The sequence below is a fragment of the Hyposmocoma kahamanoa genome, unplaced genomic scaffold (genome assembly GCF_003589595.1).
Source record: "Hyposmocoma kahamanoa isolate Upper Pololo Valley unplaced genomic scaffold, ASM358959v1 86, whole genome shotgun sequence".
In the NCBI taxonomy this organism is placed as follows: domain Eukaryota; kingdom Metazoa; phylum Arthropoda; class Insecta; order Lepidoptera; family Cosmopterigidae; genus Hyposmocoma; species Hyposmocoma kahamanoa.
The window spans coordinates 2,658,553-2,671,393 of NW_020654289.1; the positions used below are offsets into that span (position 1 = coordinate 2,658,553).

A 12,841-nucleotide genomic window follows, 5' to 3' on the forward strand; every position below is an offset into this window, starting at 1 on the left:
TACTTTGCAAAGTGCAATTATAATGGTTAGATAGAATGCTTTAACATAAATAATATATATATAAAACGTTACGACATACCTAATGGGAACGCCCTTAGCGTTTCCCATCGATACGCCTGTAAAAAGGTAGTTGCTCTTTTGTCTCCACCACAGAGGAGAACTAAATTGGGTCTCAACTCACAGGTCTGCCGTCTGTTCTAACTACGCAATGAGTATAGTGCAACAGTAGATATTTTCTGGAGACTCGATAACTGGCCTCTGCAAAGCAATCCTTAGCAAGTAAACTACTCGTAGCAGTGTTTTTAGCACTAATTGCAAAAAATCTTTACTAACAGTAACATTAGCATCCCAATTATCATTTTTTCGTTAAACTAATAATATGTTTATTGCTCCACAAAAACACGCACAGAAGGTTCTCAGTTATTTAAGATACAGTTACTGGTTTTTTTAAGGAGCTGGTGCTTGTCAAAGGCCTGTATGTACTACAAGTAGATATTACTTTTTGTTCTCGTCCTCAAATTTGTAACATTAAAAAGTAGGTACAGTTGTAAAGTTCACTCTGTTCAGTCAACAAAACCAACATTATAAGTTCGGATAGATTAAAAAGAATGAATGAAACTCTTGTGTTTGTCCTATTTATTGAACATTATACAAAGAATTGTGTTGTCGACTTGACACAATTTCCAATGAATCATTGCTGTATCAATAAACAAAACAGATAAGATACAAAATAAAGAAAGTCCCTTGAATTCCACAAAGAAATAACTTCAATCGGGTAAGAGTTTTTTGAGTTCTATTAGCTCCTTGAGGGTTGCGTTAGGAAACAAAGTCCACAAACATTCGGCTTTCTCATAATTATGTTTAAACAATTCAGCCATTGTCTTCCCTTCATCGTTCTTTATCTTCGCAAATATCAAAACAGACTTTAGTTTAGTTTTCTTCAAATGTAATTTTCTCAAAGAACATATCAAGGGCCAAAATGAGAATTGATCATAATGATCTTGACTTCCAGACACTGCCGATAAGTACATTCGACACTTTTCTTCGTCTTTGTTGTTCCACGTGAGGCCCAACACATTTGCTTCGCTCGAATTGATTGTAGGGAATCGGTGTCGTTCATCGAAGACGTAGGCGGCGACCAAACCGCAGAGTCTATAATATGTAAACTCGAGTTCACCTACAACGGCGTTTTTCTCGGCGTTCTTGACGATCAGAGGCTCGCTGTAACAAAAAGAATTATTAAGCGTAGGTTCAACACAATCTAGCGCGCCCGTGGCGTTTAAAAAGCGACATCAAATAACGGACCTGCCACGAGGCATAGACACTTTCACAGAAAGTATGACGTCGCTTACCACCATGCGTAGGACTTGTTCGTCTGGTCCTTAGAGTATGAAAAAAATATTTTCATTTCAATAATATACCGTCATTTGATAGCATAGAAAAAAACTCCGTACGTCAGTCGGCTAAATTTGAAAACGTCGTAACTCTGTTTTTGGACGAAATACCTTTTTTCCACTTCAAGGGGATTCGCTCTGGGTCTTTTGGAGGGAAAAGTGTCATTTTTATTTTGACTTTCAATTATTTTGCGAAATCTAGTTTAAAGTGGAATAGGATAGTGCTATTGTGCCTTAATCGAAGATTAAAACGCGAAATTATACGAATCTCCAACTAAAATACCCATATCGGCCCGCTCTAAGGCATCCCGAGTCAATCCGGCACGCCGCCTCAATTGCCTATCTTATTTGTGGCGGCCATATTTACAGAAACATAATTAAACGAAGACATGGCTCAAAGGACTTGTGTCCAAGCCAAAATTATTAATAAAAAGAAAATAAAAATCCACTTCAAGGGCAATATTGGGTAAATAAACCTTATAATATAATTTTTCCACTCCTGTAGGTACTTTAATACATATCACAAAAGCACTCTTTTTACTTCAGAATGAAAATTCTATTGTCTATGGTGCTTGCTACTGAACTGAAAAATTTGATTTTTGTTTTGTACATGGAACTAATAGATCTAGTCGGGTTTACATAATGTCTGACATGTCGTGCCGCGACGTGTCAAAATGTCGCTACGATCGGTTTCATAGCACAGCACAAGCCGTCATGTCAGATTACGACACACTAATATAAATCTAACCCATTGACTTACAAATAAGTGGACGACGGGTCTAATACAAAAACCACGAAAAAAATGTCCCAAGTCAACCTATTCGAAATTTAAATTGTAATGTCATCGCAGTATCCCGCTGTCAGTAGAACAAATGAAGACTAAAGCGGAGTGTCGCGCTCTGTATACGATTTTAGCGCCTTACAAGTGCGGACACTTTTTAGCGCGGACCCGACGTCCATATAATTGTAAGTCAATGATCTAACCCCAATAAATGTATGAAACCGGTACCGTTCCGAGGCGTCACGACATGACACGTCAGACATTGTAAATCTGGCTTGTGTTTCAAGAATAGAACATTGTGTTTTTGCTAATTAAAATATTAAATATGACGCTATTCAAAATTTCACTGCCGCCTGGTTGGTTAAATTGGCGTAAAGGTCTCGCAACCAGGCGTTACCCTTTATAAAAAAAATTGTTGGCTAAAATATAAGCGGTATTTAGCCGCTTTGGTTTTTTTGTTTTGCAGCGTTGGTTAGAATATAAAATACACATTAAATTTTGGTTGTGTTCATTACTATATTTACTCGTAGAAAAGTATTGTATGCAATCATTACAAAATTAAGTCTTACAATCTCGTATTCATTACTTGGGCCACTCGGCGAAGCAACCATTGCATAAAATACTATAGTATATACTATAGTAGACCTACTTTTAGTTTTAAATAAATGTATAATCATAGATTATCATATAATTATTTATAGGAATTCTGTTTTATATGCCTAATCAAAAGTTCACTGGAGGAGTACATAAGGCTTAACGCCAAATACACCTTGAGGGTTGGAGTTCCGCGACAACGTGAATTTTAATTAGTGTTATATATCGGCGATTCTGCGGCCCATTACCTGACACCAGCTCCCGTAGTGTGCAGCCTCGATAAAGCTATTATATCCTCATTTAGCTGTCAAATTCGAGTAATAAAATTTTATCACAATAGCGGACATGGCGAGCACCGTGACGTCACATTTTTTATGTCATCGCGAGTGACCAATGACTGCAGAAGATTAATATAGTGCCAAAAATGACTGCAAAGTCACAGTTGATTTTAAACATTTGCACAGTAATTTTATCAACGTAAAAATTGAGCGCGACAAACGAGATGAAAAATCATTTTTTGTTTCATGGTTTTCGCGGCGATGATTAACCGACAAAGATAACTATAACGCAATTTCATATCGTTGTCCTTGTTCTTCAAAATGTAACAATAGTTCATTATCAAATAAGCAAAGTTAGATTTATCAACTGAATCAAATATTGTCACAGGGAGGTTTATCACAAATATTCTGCCATGCTACGGCCACAGATTGCGCCACACGTCGCCGACAAGTGCAATTCGTGTAGATTAATTATTTAGTTTATTATATTGTACGTATTATATGGGTCATGTGGCCTGAAACTGACTAAATAAAATTTTTTATCATCCTTTATTTCTTTTACTAAATAAAAAAGTAAAATAAATAAATGTAACTTATTCTAGTCTTATTTTACTGTGTCGACACTAGAATCAATAATTTGCTTTTATTAGTTTTCTAACGGTTCATTTTATTACAAAATCACTTGGCAGACCACTTAATTACTTCCAAACTATAGTTCTTTTTTAAACATCTTTTAAGAAACAGGTGATAGCATCAACATTAGTCTTGTGTCGTTATTCTATCAATATTACTAATTAATAGCACTTAAGTGCTTCGTTTTTTAATAACCAGTAATTGCGTTTTCTATTTGTGTTACATTAAGTACGTATATTTTCCATCAACTATAGGCGCTTGATGTCTATAAATGATTTTTGGACTTACCCCCTGATTTTAAATCCATTCAGCTTCAGAGTAGCTCCTGGTTCCATTTGTTTCAACTTATTTTTCAAATTAAAGCTATTCGCTAAAATGTTGTCCAAATTCTGCTTATTGAGAAGAAACTCTGAATCTTTGTATGTACGGTAGAAATCCTTCCCTCTGAACGTGTAAGGTTTTGCCGATGCTGAATCGTTGTCACCCGAGTTGAACGAAAATCTCTCCATATCTGTGAAAATATCACTGGTTGATTACACAGGCACCTAATTCATTTGTTGCACTGAAAATGTGCAATTTATAAAAAAACATATCGAATTGTTAGTTTTTCGAGATTGCTGCGCATTGGAAACGAAAATATTCTTTTTTGATCTAAACCGCGTATTTGCTTTTTCAAAACAAACCTTTCTTTCGCTCTCTTCATAGGTCCCATGATCACGACTTTTGACAAAACAAATAGATATCTCAGCTATTTTTATAAACAGCCATATTTATTTACTATTTTTTTATATTAAATAAAGAAACAAAAAACAGAATTCGAAAAAACATAAAACGAATTTTGTGCAAAAAAAAAAGAAGAAACAAAATACAAAAGAAGAAACAAAATACAAAATAAAAACAAAACCAGTCCAAAAATTAAGTTTGCATAGTGTTCATTGCAATATAATTCCTCTTAAAAAAAGTAAGTTTGCTTTCTAAATTCTCAATATTACAAGAATATTCAAGTCTTGAATATAAAGTACCAAAAATTTATAATTATCGAACAACACAAGCAATGATGGGCAGCTATGAAATTTAAAACAAATAACGTATACGGTAAAAGAACTAAGGACTATTTAATTCCAACATTGTTTAACTGTCTTCCGTCACACTTAAAAAACATTAAAGGTAGTAAAAGTCCGTTAAAAACTAAATAAAAAAATATTTGTTCGATACAATGCAGGTAAATATTGAAAAACTGTAATGTTGGGAACTGGATGTAATGTTTATGTGACTGTAATATTAAGCGTAGCAACCAAACTTTTCCGATAAACTTTCATGAAGTTTGAGAAAACCTTATTTTATATGCAAAAAAGTTATTGAAAGGAGAAATAAATTAAAAAAAAAATCATTTCCAATAAAACACGTACGTATACTTTTTTATAACTACGCTTTTTTGTTGTTGGTTATTTTATGTAGCGTTTCTTTATGCGGTTTCTTCATATATACAGATTAAAAAAAACTCCTTACTGACCATGGCTGTAATGGAAAGAAAGAAGGCCCGTGGGTTTTATTTGGGGCCTTACGTCAAATTAACCACCATGCAATCATACCATTTACGAGCAAGTGTGATGAAAATGAATATTATGGCAGTAAAATATCCTGATATTCAATGAAAAGAAATATTATTATTACTAGTTACGTAAATATTAAAATATTTAATTACCTATCGTTGTCAGTTCCTCCGAGGATGCCTTAGGAAACTCCGACCACAACCTCACTACTTCATCGTTATTATCCATAAACAACTCCACCAAAGTTTTTCCATCATCATTCTTTGTATTCCCAATTATTGTGACTGACTGTGCGCTAGTTTTCTTCAAATGTAGTTTCCTCAAAGCACATATCATGGGATAATATAAGAATTGGTCATAGAAGTCCTGACTTCCAGACACTGAAGATAAGTACAAACGACATAGTTTTTCGTTGTTTTTCTCCCATGTGAGCCCCAACATATTTGCTTCGCTCGAATATATTACGGGAAATCGGTACCGGTTCTCGAAGACGTAGGCAGCGACCAAACCGCAGAGTCTATAAAATGTAAACTCTAGTTCGCCTACAATGGCTTTATTTCCGGCTTTCTTGAGGACAAGAGGTTCGCTGCAACAAGATGTATGTTAAGTACATTCGCAGTAGCTTAAGGTGTCAAAATTTGCCATTCACGAGGTTTAAAAAAATAGTGAAACAAAAACTTTATACTAAAGGTTTTGTTATACAGCTTCTGCGTACTTGGTGACAAAAATCCGTGGTAGTGACCCGTTTAGCTCTAGCAGGTAGTCTCGATCTAAGATGTTTAAATTAAATGTTGCAATGATAAATGTACTCAAATGTATGTTTACAAAAAGCAACCCCTAGAGTATTGTGCTCATTCTTCTCAGGGGAATCTGCCTTCAAATTGTAATTGTAATGTTTGTGTAATCAGTAGTTTAGTTTTTTCCTCCGTTTTCGTGTGGTCAAACAAAATCGAGTAAATGTATAACAAACAGACGAACGATATTGTATGTTTGGTCGATCGATATGTGTAATCAGATAAAATCGAGTAAATGTGTAAGAATCAGAAAAACGATATTGCATTTTTGGTTGATCGATATGTGTAGGTAATAAGATAAAATGGAGTCAATATTTATGAAGCAGACGAACGATATCGTATTTTTTGTCGACTGACATGTGTAATCAGACGAAATCGAGTAAATGTGTAAGAAGCAAACGAACGATATCGTAATATTTTGTAGATCGAAACAAGCCGATCGTCAAAAAATCGAGCAATTCTATTGGCACCTTTACATCGTATCGACTATATCTACGTAGATACTCTAAATATCGCAATTATGTACTTTCGTAAAGGTTATTAAATAAAAAATTTAATTCGAACTAATGAATTTCGATCTTAACAATTACAGTCGCAAAAATGCACATGTAATTTAATGTTTTTCGAAATAAATAGCCGTATAATTTTCTACAAGTTTAATTAATCACAAAAGTGCTTGTCAACTTGTTACCTAATGACTTCCAAGAAATAGTTCCGTTTTAATATTTTTTTTAAGAAACAACATTAACATAAGTTTCGTGTCTGTTGGCGATAGATCTTTTTTTATACACATAGATTTTTTTTACTTCTTTTTTTATGTAATTTTTATGCTTGGAATTAGTTTTGTTTTTTTATATTTTGAATTACATTTTTGTTTCGTTTTTTTTGGTTCGCGGTGAAGTGTGTTCTGTGTTTTAAATTAATTATAAAATTTTCATCAAAATAAGTATTTTTACTCCGCCGCTGCCTGCTACTCAGTCCACTGCTCATCCTATCGTTATTAGTGTCATTATTAATATTATCTTAAGTTTATTTTCGAATGATTAGTAATTACATCTTGACTTGTGTTACACGCGCATATTTTTGTACCTACGATTGAAGCATGACATATTTTTTATTTAATTTTCTTGACTCACTCGTTGATCATGAATTGTTCCACTGCCATAGTAGCCCCTGGTTTTAGCTGTTGAAACTGATTTTTCAATTTAAAGCTGTTCCCCAGAATATTGTCTAAATTCTCTTTATTGTGAAGGAATTCGGCATTTTTGTAAGTATCGTAGAACTGTCTTCCGTTGAACTTTGCAAGCTGTGCCGGTGCTGGACTAGCGTTAACCGAGGGGAACGAAAAAGTCTCCATATCTGTGAAAATATCACTCGTTATACGTAATTGATTCATTGCATTGAAAACCTATAACTTACAAAAAAGTTATAGGTTTTCAATGGTTATAAATATTTACAACTATTATGAATCTGAATTTGATTGATGAATTTTGGTACATCATTATATACACAAACATAGCATAAACATTCAGTAGCAGTAGAAACCTTGTGAAAGAGCCTCTCTAGGGAAGTACTGCCACCTTACCTATTTCTGCTGCCAAGCAGTAATGTTAGCATTACCGTGTTCCGGTTTTGAGGGGTAAGGGTGCTGGTGAAATTACAGGTACATGGGACTTGTCAACTTATGTCTCAGGGTGCCGGGCGCAGTGGCAGTGCCCCTCAGACCTCAGAGACTTATGTCTCAGTCATATTTATGAAAGTATGTTCCAGCAAACTTTTAAGTACAAACCGAAAAAATAAATAACTGATCAAAAGAAAAGATGTTGTAAATTTTAGACGCATTTTATAAGTTTTTGTTTGGGATAAGTGTTGTGCATTTGTTTTTTTTGTCTCCCTTCAAACATTTATTTTATTCTTTTTTTATTCCGCTTTTTACGATTATTATATTTTCTTTTCTTTTTTACTTTAGCGCTCCTCGAATAGCTTAATTCACAGGCCTTGAATAATATTGTTTCATGTCATATGGCTAATTTTGTTTTCTTGTTATTTAAACTTATTATTTATATAATTACCTGTTACACAAACGTGAGACCGTAGCTCCCGCTAGGGAGGTCCTGGCTGAAAATCAGTGCTGTATAAATTTAGTTTGCACAACACTGATTTTCAGCATATGCTGTGCAAACTTAGTTATTTAGATCGATAATTTTTCGATCTTTGTATTAATAATTATAACAAACTAGTGGAGTAATTTTACCAAAAAAATAATTGAATATCAATTCAATAAAAATTTTAAAAATACAGTGAATAGCGACATCTCTGGCCAGGACTGGTAGCTGTAAAGGTACTAACTGGGTGATAAATCTTTCATAGATTTCTCATAGTTGGCGCTACGACTAAAAAGTCGTTGAAAAACCAAATACAAAGACTAAAAGTCCGCTGGTTCGTTCCGTGGCTTAGTTGGTATAGCGTCTGGCACTGTAAGCTAGAAGACGTCGGTTCGATCCGGCCGGATCGAAGGATTATCTGAGTGTTCGATCTTTGCATTAATAATTATAACAACGTCGCTGGAAAGCGATAATGCTGTAACCCGCAATACCTCCAAAAATGCTTTTTTTGCATACTCTTGATCATTTTTTTTCTGCTTCGATTGGTCTGGGTCTCATGACTCTAAAATGAAAAATAAACTCTGGACACATTGACTTACAAATAAATGGACGACGGGTCTAATACAAAAACCACGAGAAAAATGTCCCAAGTCAACCGATTTAAGCGTAGTGACATGTCAAGGAATATGAAAAAGCTAAAACGTTGAATTTAAATTGTAATGTCATCGCAGTACTGTCTAATTTTGCTTGCTTCGCTGTCAGTCGAACAAACGAAGACTAGAGCGTGAATGACGCTCTGTATACGATTTTAACGCCCTGTAAGTTCGGACACTTTTTAGCGCGGACCCGACGTCCATATAATTGTAAGTCAATGTCTGGACAGCATAATTTTTTTAACGCTTTGTTCTGCTTAAGGAATTTTAAAACGATTTAACCCACATAAAATCCAGTGTTTTTTTTGCGAAATGTGCGTTACATCAAGAACACGTAATTAAATTTTTCTGTGCCTCTGATTACAGCATTTTTGCGTACCCTAATATTAAAATTGTACCACTTACAGCGTTTAATTGGGTGTTGTTAAGTACGAACAATCTGATTTACATCGTTTTAAAGGTCCGAGTTTTTACAGTGTAATGAGTGTTACGATATTTAAAAACAAATATAAACAAGTATTGAACTTCTCCTTACGTCATTTTATCCTTCGTTTAATGACACCGAGACTTATCTTTAGAGACTACGCATGCAGCAGTGAGGGTACATAAGTATGTTGTCCGAGGTTTTTTATAGCAAAATCGAAAGCATTTTTTCCCTTATAATTGAAAATATTATTTCTTTTCCTTATTTTATTTTATTGCTTATTATATTTAATCTCATTTATTTGTTCAGACCATAAGAGTCAGAAATTAATGAATTACGTATGTATGTATGACTCGTAAATACGATGCATTTAAATTATAGCGAAATTTACTAAAATCACCATGATTAAAGTGTTTTTATTCGACTAAGAAATCCTACAAAGTTCAAAGTTATTGTGATATGTAGGTATGTTAATATGTTTACGTGATTATTATTCACTAAGTCACTAAAACGGATTTAGATACAATATTGCAAACAAGCCATTTTCTGGATACGTACATATATCTCTCGCCGTTCTCCTATCGGGGCAGGCAGAGAAATGTTTATACCTGTAGTTCGTTCCCGTCTTTTTATGAAGTTTTTTCTCGCTAATAACAGTAGCCATCACCATTTATTCAGCATGAATCCTGGCACAGCCAATAGCACAGATTGTGTCATAATAGTTACTATCAATGGTCTAAATGCATACCACAAAGTTTAAGTAATAATAAAATAGATACACGTATAAAATGTATTCTACACATGCTAACAAATATAAAAACACAAGGTGAGATAAAAGAGAACAAAGAAACAATTTTCTGTCGACGAACGCTATGCTACTAGATCAAAACAATCTAAGACTGAAATTTTAAATAACAAATTACTACGGCCATCAGACGGTTCTAATAAATTGTAATCTAATCCAATGTGCAACAATCTTCCACCGAGAATAATTTAACCAGATTCAACGCCACAAACTGCACCAAGAAGCACATGTCACCAAAAGATATGCAGCACGGCAAACTCAAAACTAGTCGTTACAAAAGTTTATGATCTGATGCCCACGTTTAGAAATCCTGAGAAAAATTTATTCAAAGTATCTACTGAAATGATCATAGAAAATGTGTACTTTCAAAAAGACCAATAATACAGAAGCTGGTTGCAGTTACCGGACCTGACCAGTTACAATCCGAAAATATGAATGGTGTACAAACAGGTTGCAGTTCATGGAATATGACAAAGAATTACGACACCATTTAGAAGGTTTAATTATAATATTTTTTTTCAATTTTGAAGTCTGCTTAATGGATGAATATAGTTTGGTTTTAATTTAAATTATAATCACGATAAAATGTTTCTATATTTTTACTATTTTCGTTCATTATCTAGTGCCTACGGCGAATAGGGATAATTTTAACACGTAATAATTTTAAATCTTTAACATGTAGATAATCTTTTTCCTTGTACCAGGCAATAAACTAAAATAGAAAATATAAGAACAGAAAATGAAAAACTAATAATCAATAGTAAGATTAGTTGATGAAAATCGTTGATTATTAAAAAAAAGTTGTTGATTACTATTACTTTATGGAATTTAAGGAATTTATAATTCATCAGTTCTAAGAACGATGTAATATGGCACACAAAGTGTCAATGATTTTGTTTTATTGTGTTAAATCTCCGATATTGTAATTCGATTTATTTCATTGTTTTCATTGTGACCAAAGTCTTTTTCACAAATTGTGGTTCTTTTTAATAATAAACATTTTAAAAGTCATGTAAATTGAATGTGATTTTCTCTAACACCATTTTAATGTTACCTGCTTTGGTTTAAAGAATACTCTTACAGCAGTATTGAATTCCATACATCTTAAAGAAGTTAACATTTAAAGACCAAAAATGTGTTAAGGAACTCTAATTCATTTACATCACTCTTAGAATACCGTAAATTGACGGCATTAGTCGCACCTTCATACAAATTAACGAAACTTACAGCATTCTTTGGGGTTTAAATCTTAAAATCAAATTGTCGTAACCCACATAACCGTTGTTAGAAGTAGGACTTCAAATCCGGGAAGGACTGTACATTACCATCGCACGATTTGAGGGGGGTGGGGGGAAGGGGGGAGGGGACCCTTCGTGCAAAGTTTCAAAGTTAGGAAGTTAATAGTTTTAAAGAGATATTAATTTTTGAAAATTCGAAAAAAATAACCTCAAAAAATCATGTTTTCGCACCGAAGAGCGGGGTAAACCCCTCCCCCCGAACCCCTAGCGGGAAAAACCCACCCCCAGACCTCCTCCCCCTGTTCCCACTTCCTGTGTTATATGAGAAACTAAATTTAACTTAAAACCAGGCAAAAACGCAAAATCCTAATTGATGTATACATCAAACAGTAAACAACAACAAACAACATGGGGTCCTTTTTGGTTTCGTTATATTTTGTTCAAAAATAAAAGCTTACATACTAATTATAGTAAATTTTTATGTTAAATTTACAATTACGTATTAATTTGTGCTGTTTAATTCAATACTGCGAAAAATTCCTAACCTACAAAACCTGTTTCTTATCATTTATTTTCGAATATTTCAATAATTTTTATTATGAAAACTACGAGTTTCCTAAAGCTAATATTTTAGGATTAGACTGCTAACTATGTAATCTATTCACCATATTAATTTCAACTCTCAACTCGTGCGATGGTAATGTACAGTTGAGCCCAAATCCAAGTTTATTGTCAAGAAGTCCTATTTTTTATAGGTTTATTTGCTAAATTTAGCACAAAAAACTCGAACCGTTTCTGAGTTATGATTTTTTTTCGTTTTTGCAATTTTTGTTTTGGCTCCAGTGAAAAGTAGTGTTTTAGAGTGTTACAGCATTATCGCTTTCCAGTGACGACAAACTAGTAGAGTAATATTACAAAAGAATGATTGAATATAAATTCAATAAAAATTTAAAAAAGAAACATGACCTTAAAATTTAGACAAAATTCGCAAAAATCGACAATAAACTAGTTTAATATTGGGGGTAAAATACGTAGACATCGTTATATTTGCTTACCTTTCGTCATTACAAATGAATATAAAAATTTAGATCCAACTCAACTAAACAACTAAAAAAATATTTTTTTCACTTGCACACGTAGTTCTTAATAGACGCTGACTCTAAATGGCGGGCTGTTGGGGAATTACTGTACTATCGGAGCATGATTTGGTGCTGCCAGTTTAAAAAACAACTAGACATTTAGTAGGAAATCTAGAAGTCGTACGATTTAAACGGCGCGCGGCGGTACAATTTTGACGACTGTCCCCTAAGCAGTTACGTATTTGGCCGATAAGATTGTAAATAACCTTTCTTGAATTAAATAAACAAAGAAATTTTTTGCCAAGTTATTATCACCTTAACAACATGTGATTCTTTATCTTTTGAAGGAATAAAGTATGAGTAATCTACTAGTATCTTTATAATATACATGTATATCTTCTTGCTTATGATTACATCGAAGGAGTATTTGAAAATAAGTCTCAGTTTAATAACCGAATAACTTTATGTCAAAAGTGTTACGTACAAATTGTACAATTACACAATTCATAA

General features: G+C 33.5%; 1 protein-coding gene across 2 annotated transcripts; it reads right to left on the minus strand.

The window, feature by feature from the left end:
• Positions 1-648: 648 nt before the first annotated feature.
• Positions 649-12,521, minus strand: LOC113234804. Of its 2 annotated transcripts, none has more exons than XM_026470297.1 (5): positions 12,308-12,521; positions 7,164-7,386; positions 5,386-5,819; positions 3,969-4,191; positions 649-1,221 (listed from the first exon to the last, which is right to left on the minus strand). In XM_026470297.1, exons 1-5 carry the CDS (start codon positions 12,315-12,317, stop codon positions 768-770), a joined length of 1,344 nt encoding a protein of 447 aa, XP_026326082.1. In that variant the 5' UTR covers positions 12,318-12,521; the 3' UTR covers positions 649-767. The 2 variants fall into 2 exon arrangements, with proteins under 2 accessions (XP_026326082.1, XP_026326083.1); XM_026470298.1 differs by lacking the exon at positions 12,308-12,521 and adding an exon at positions 8,100-8,179.
• Positions 12,522-12,841: the final 320 nt, after the last annotated feature.

Bases quoted from the DNA above. Each gene is read 5' to 3' on its own strand.
- LOC113234804 (XM_026470297.1), bottom strand. The intron at 4,192-5,385 runs GTAATTAAATAT...ATATTTTCACAG, and splicing joins GGAGGAACTGACAACGATAG to ATATGGAGAGATTTTCGTTC. The intron at 1,222-3,968 runs GTAAGTCCAAAA...TTTTTGTTACAG, and splicing joins AATGGATTTAAAATCAGGGG to CGAGCCTCTGATCGTCAAGA.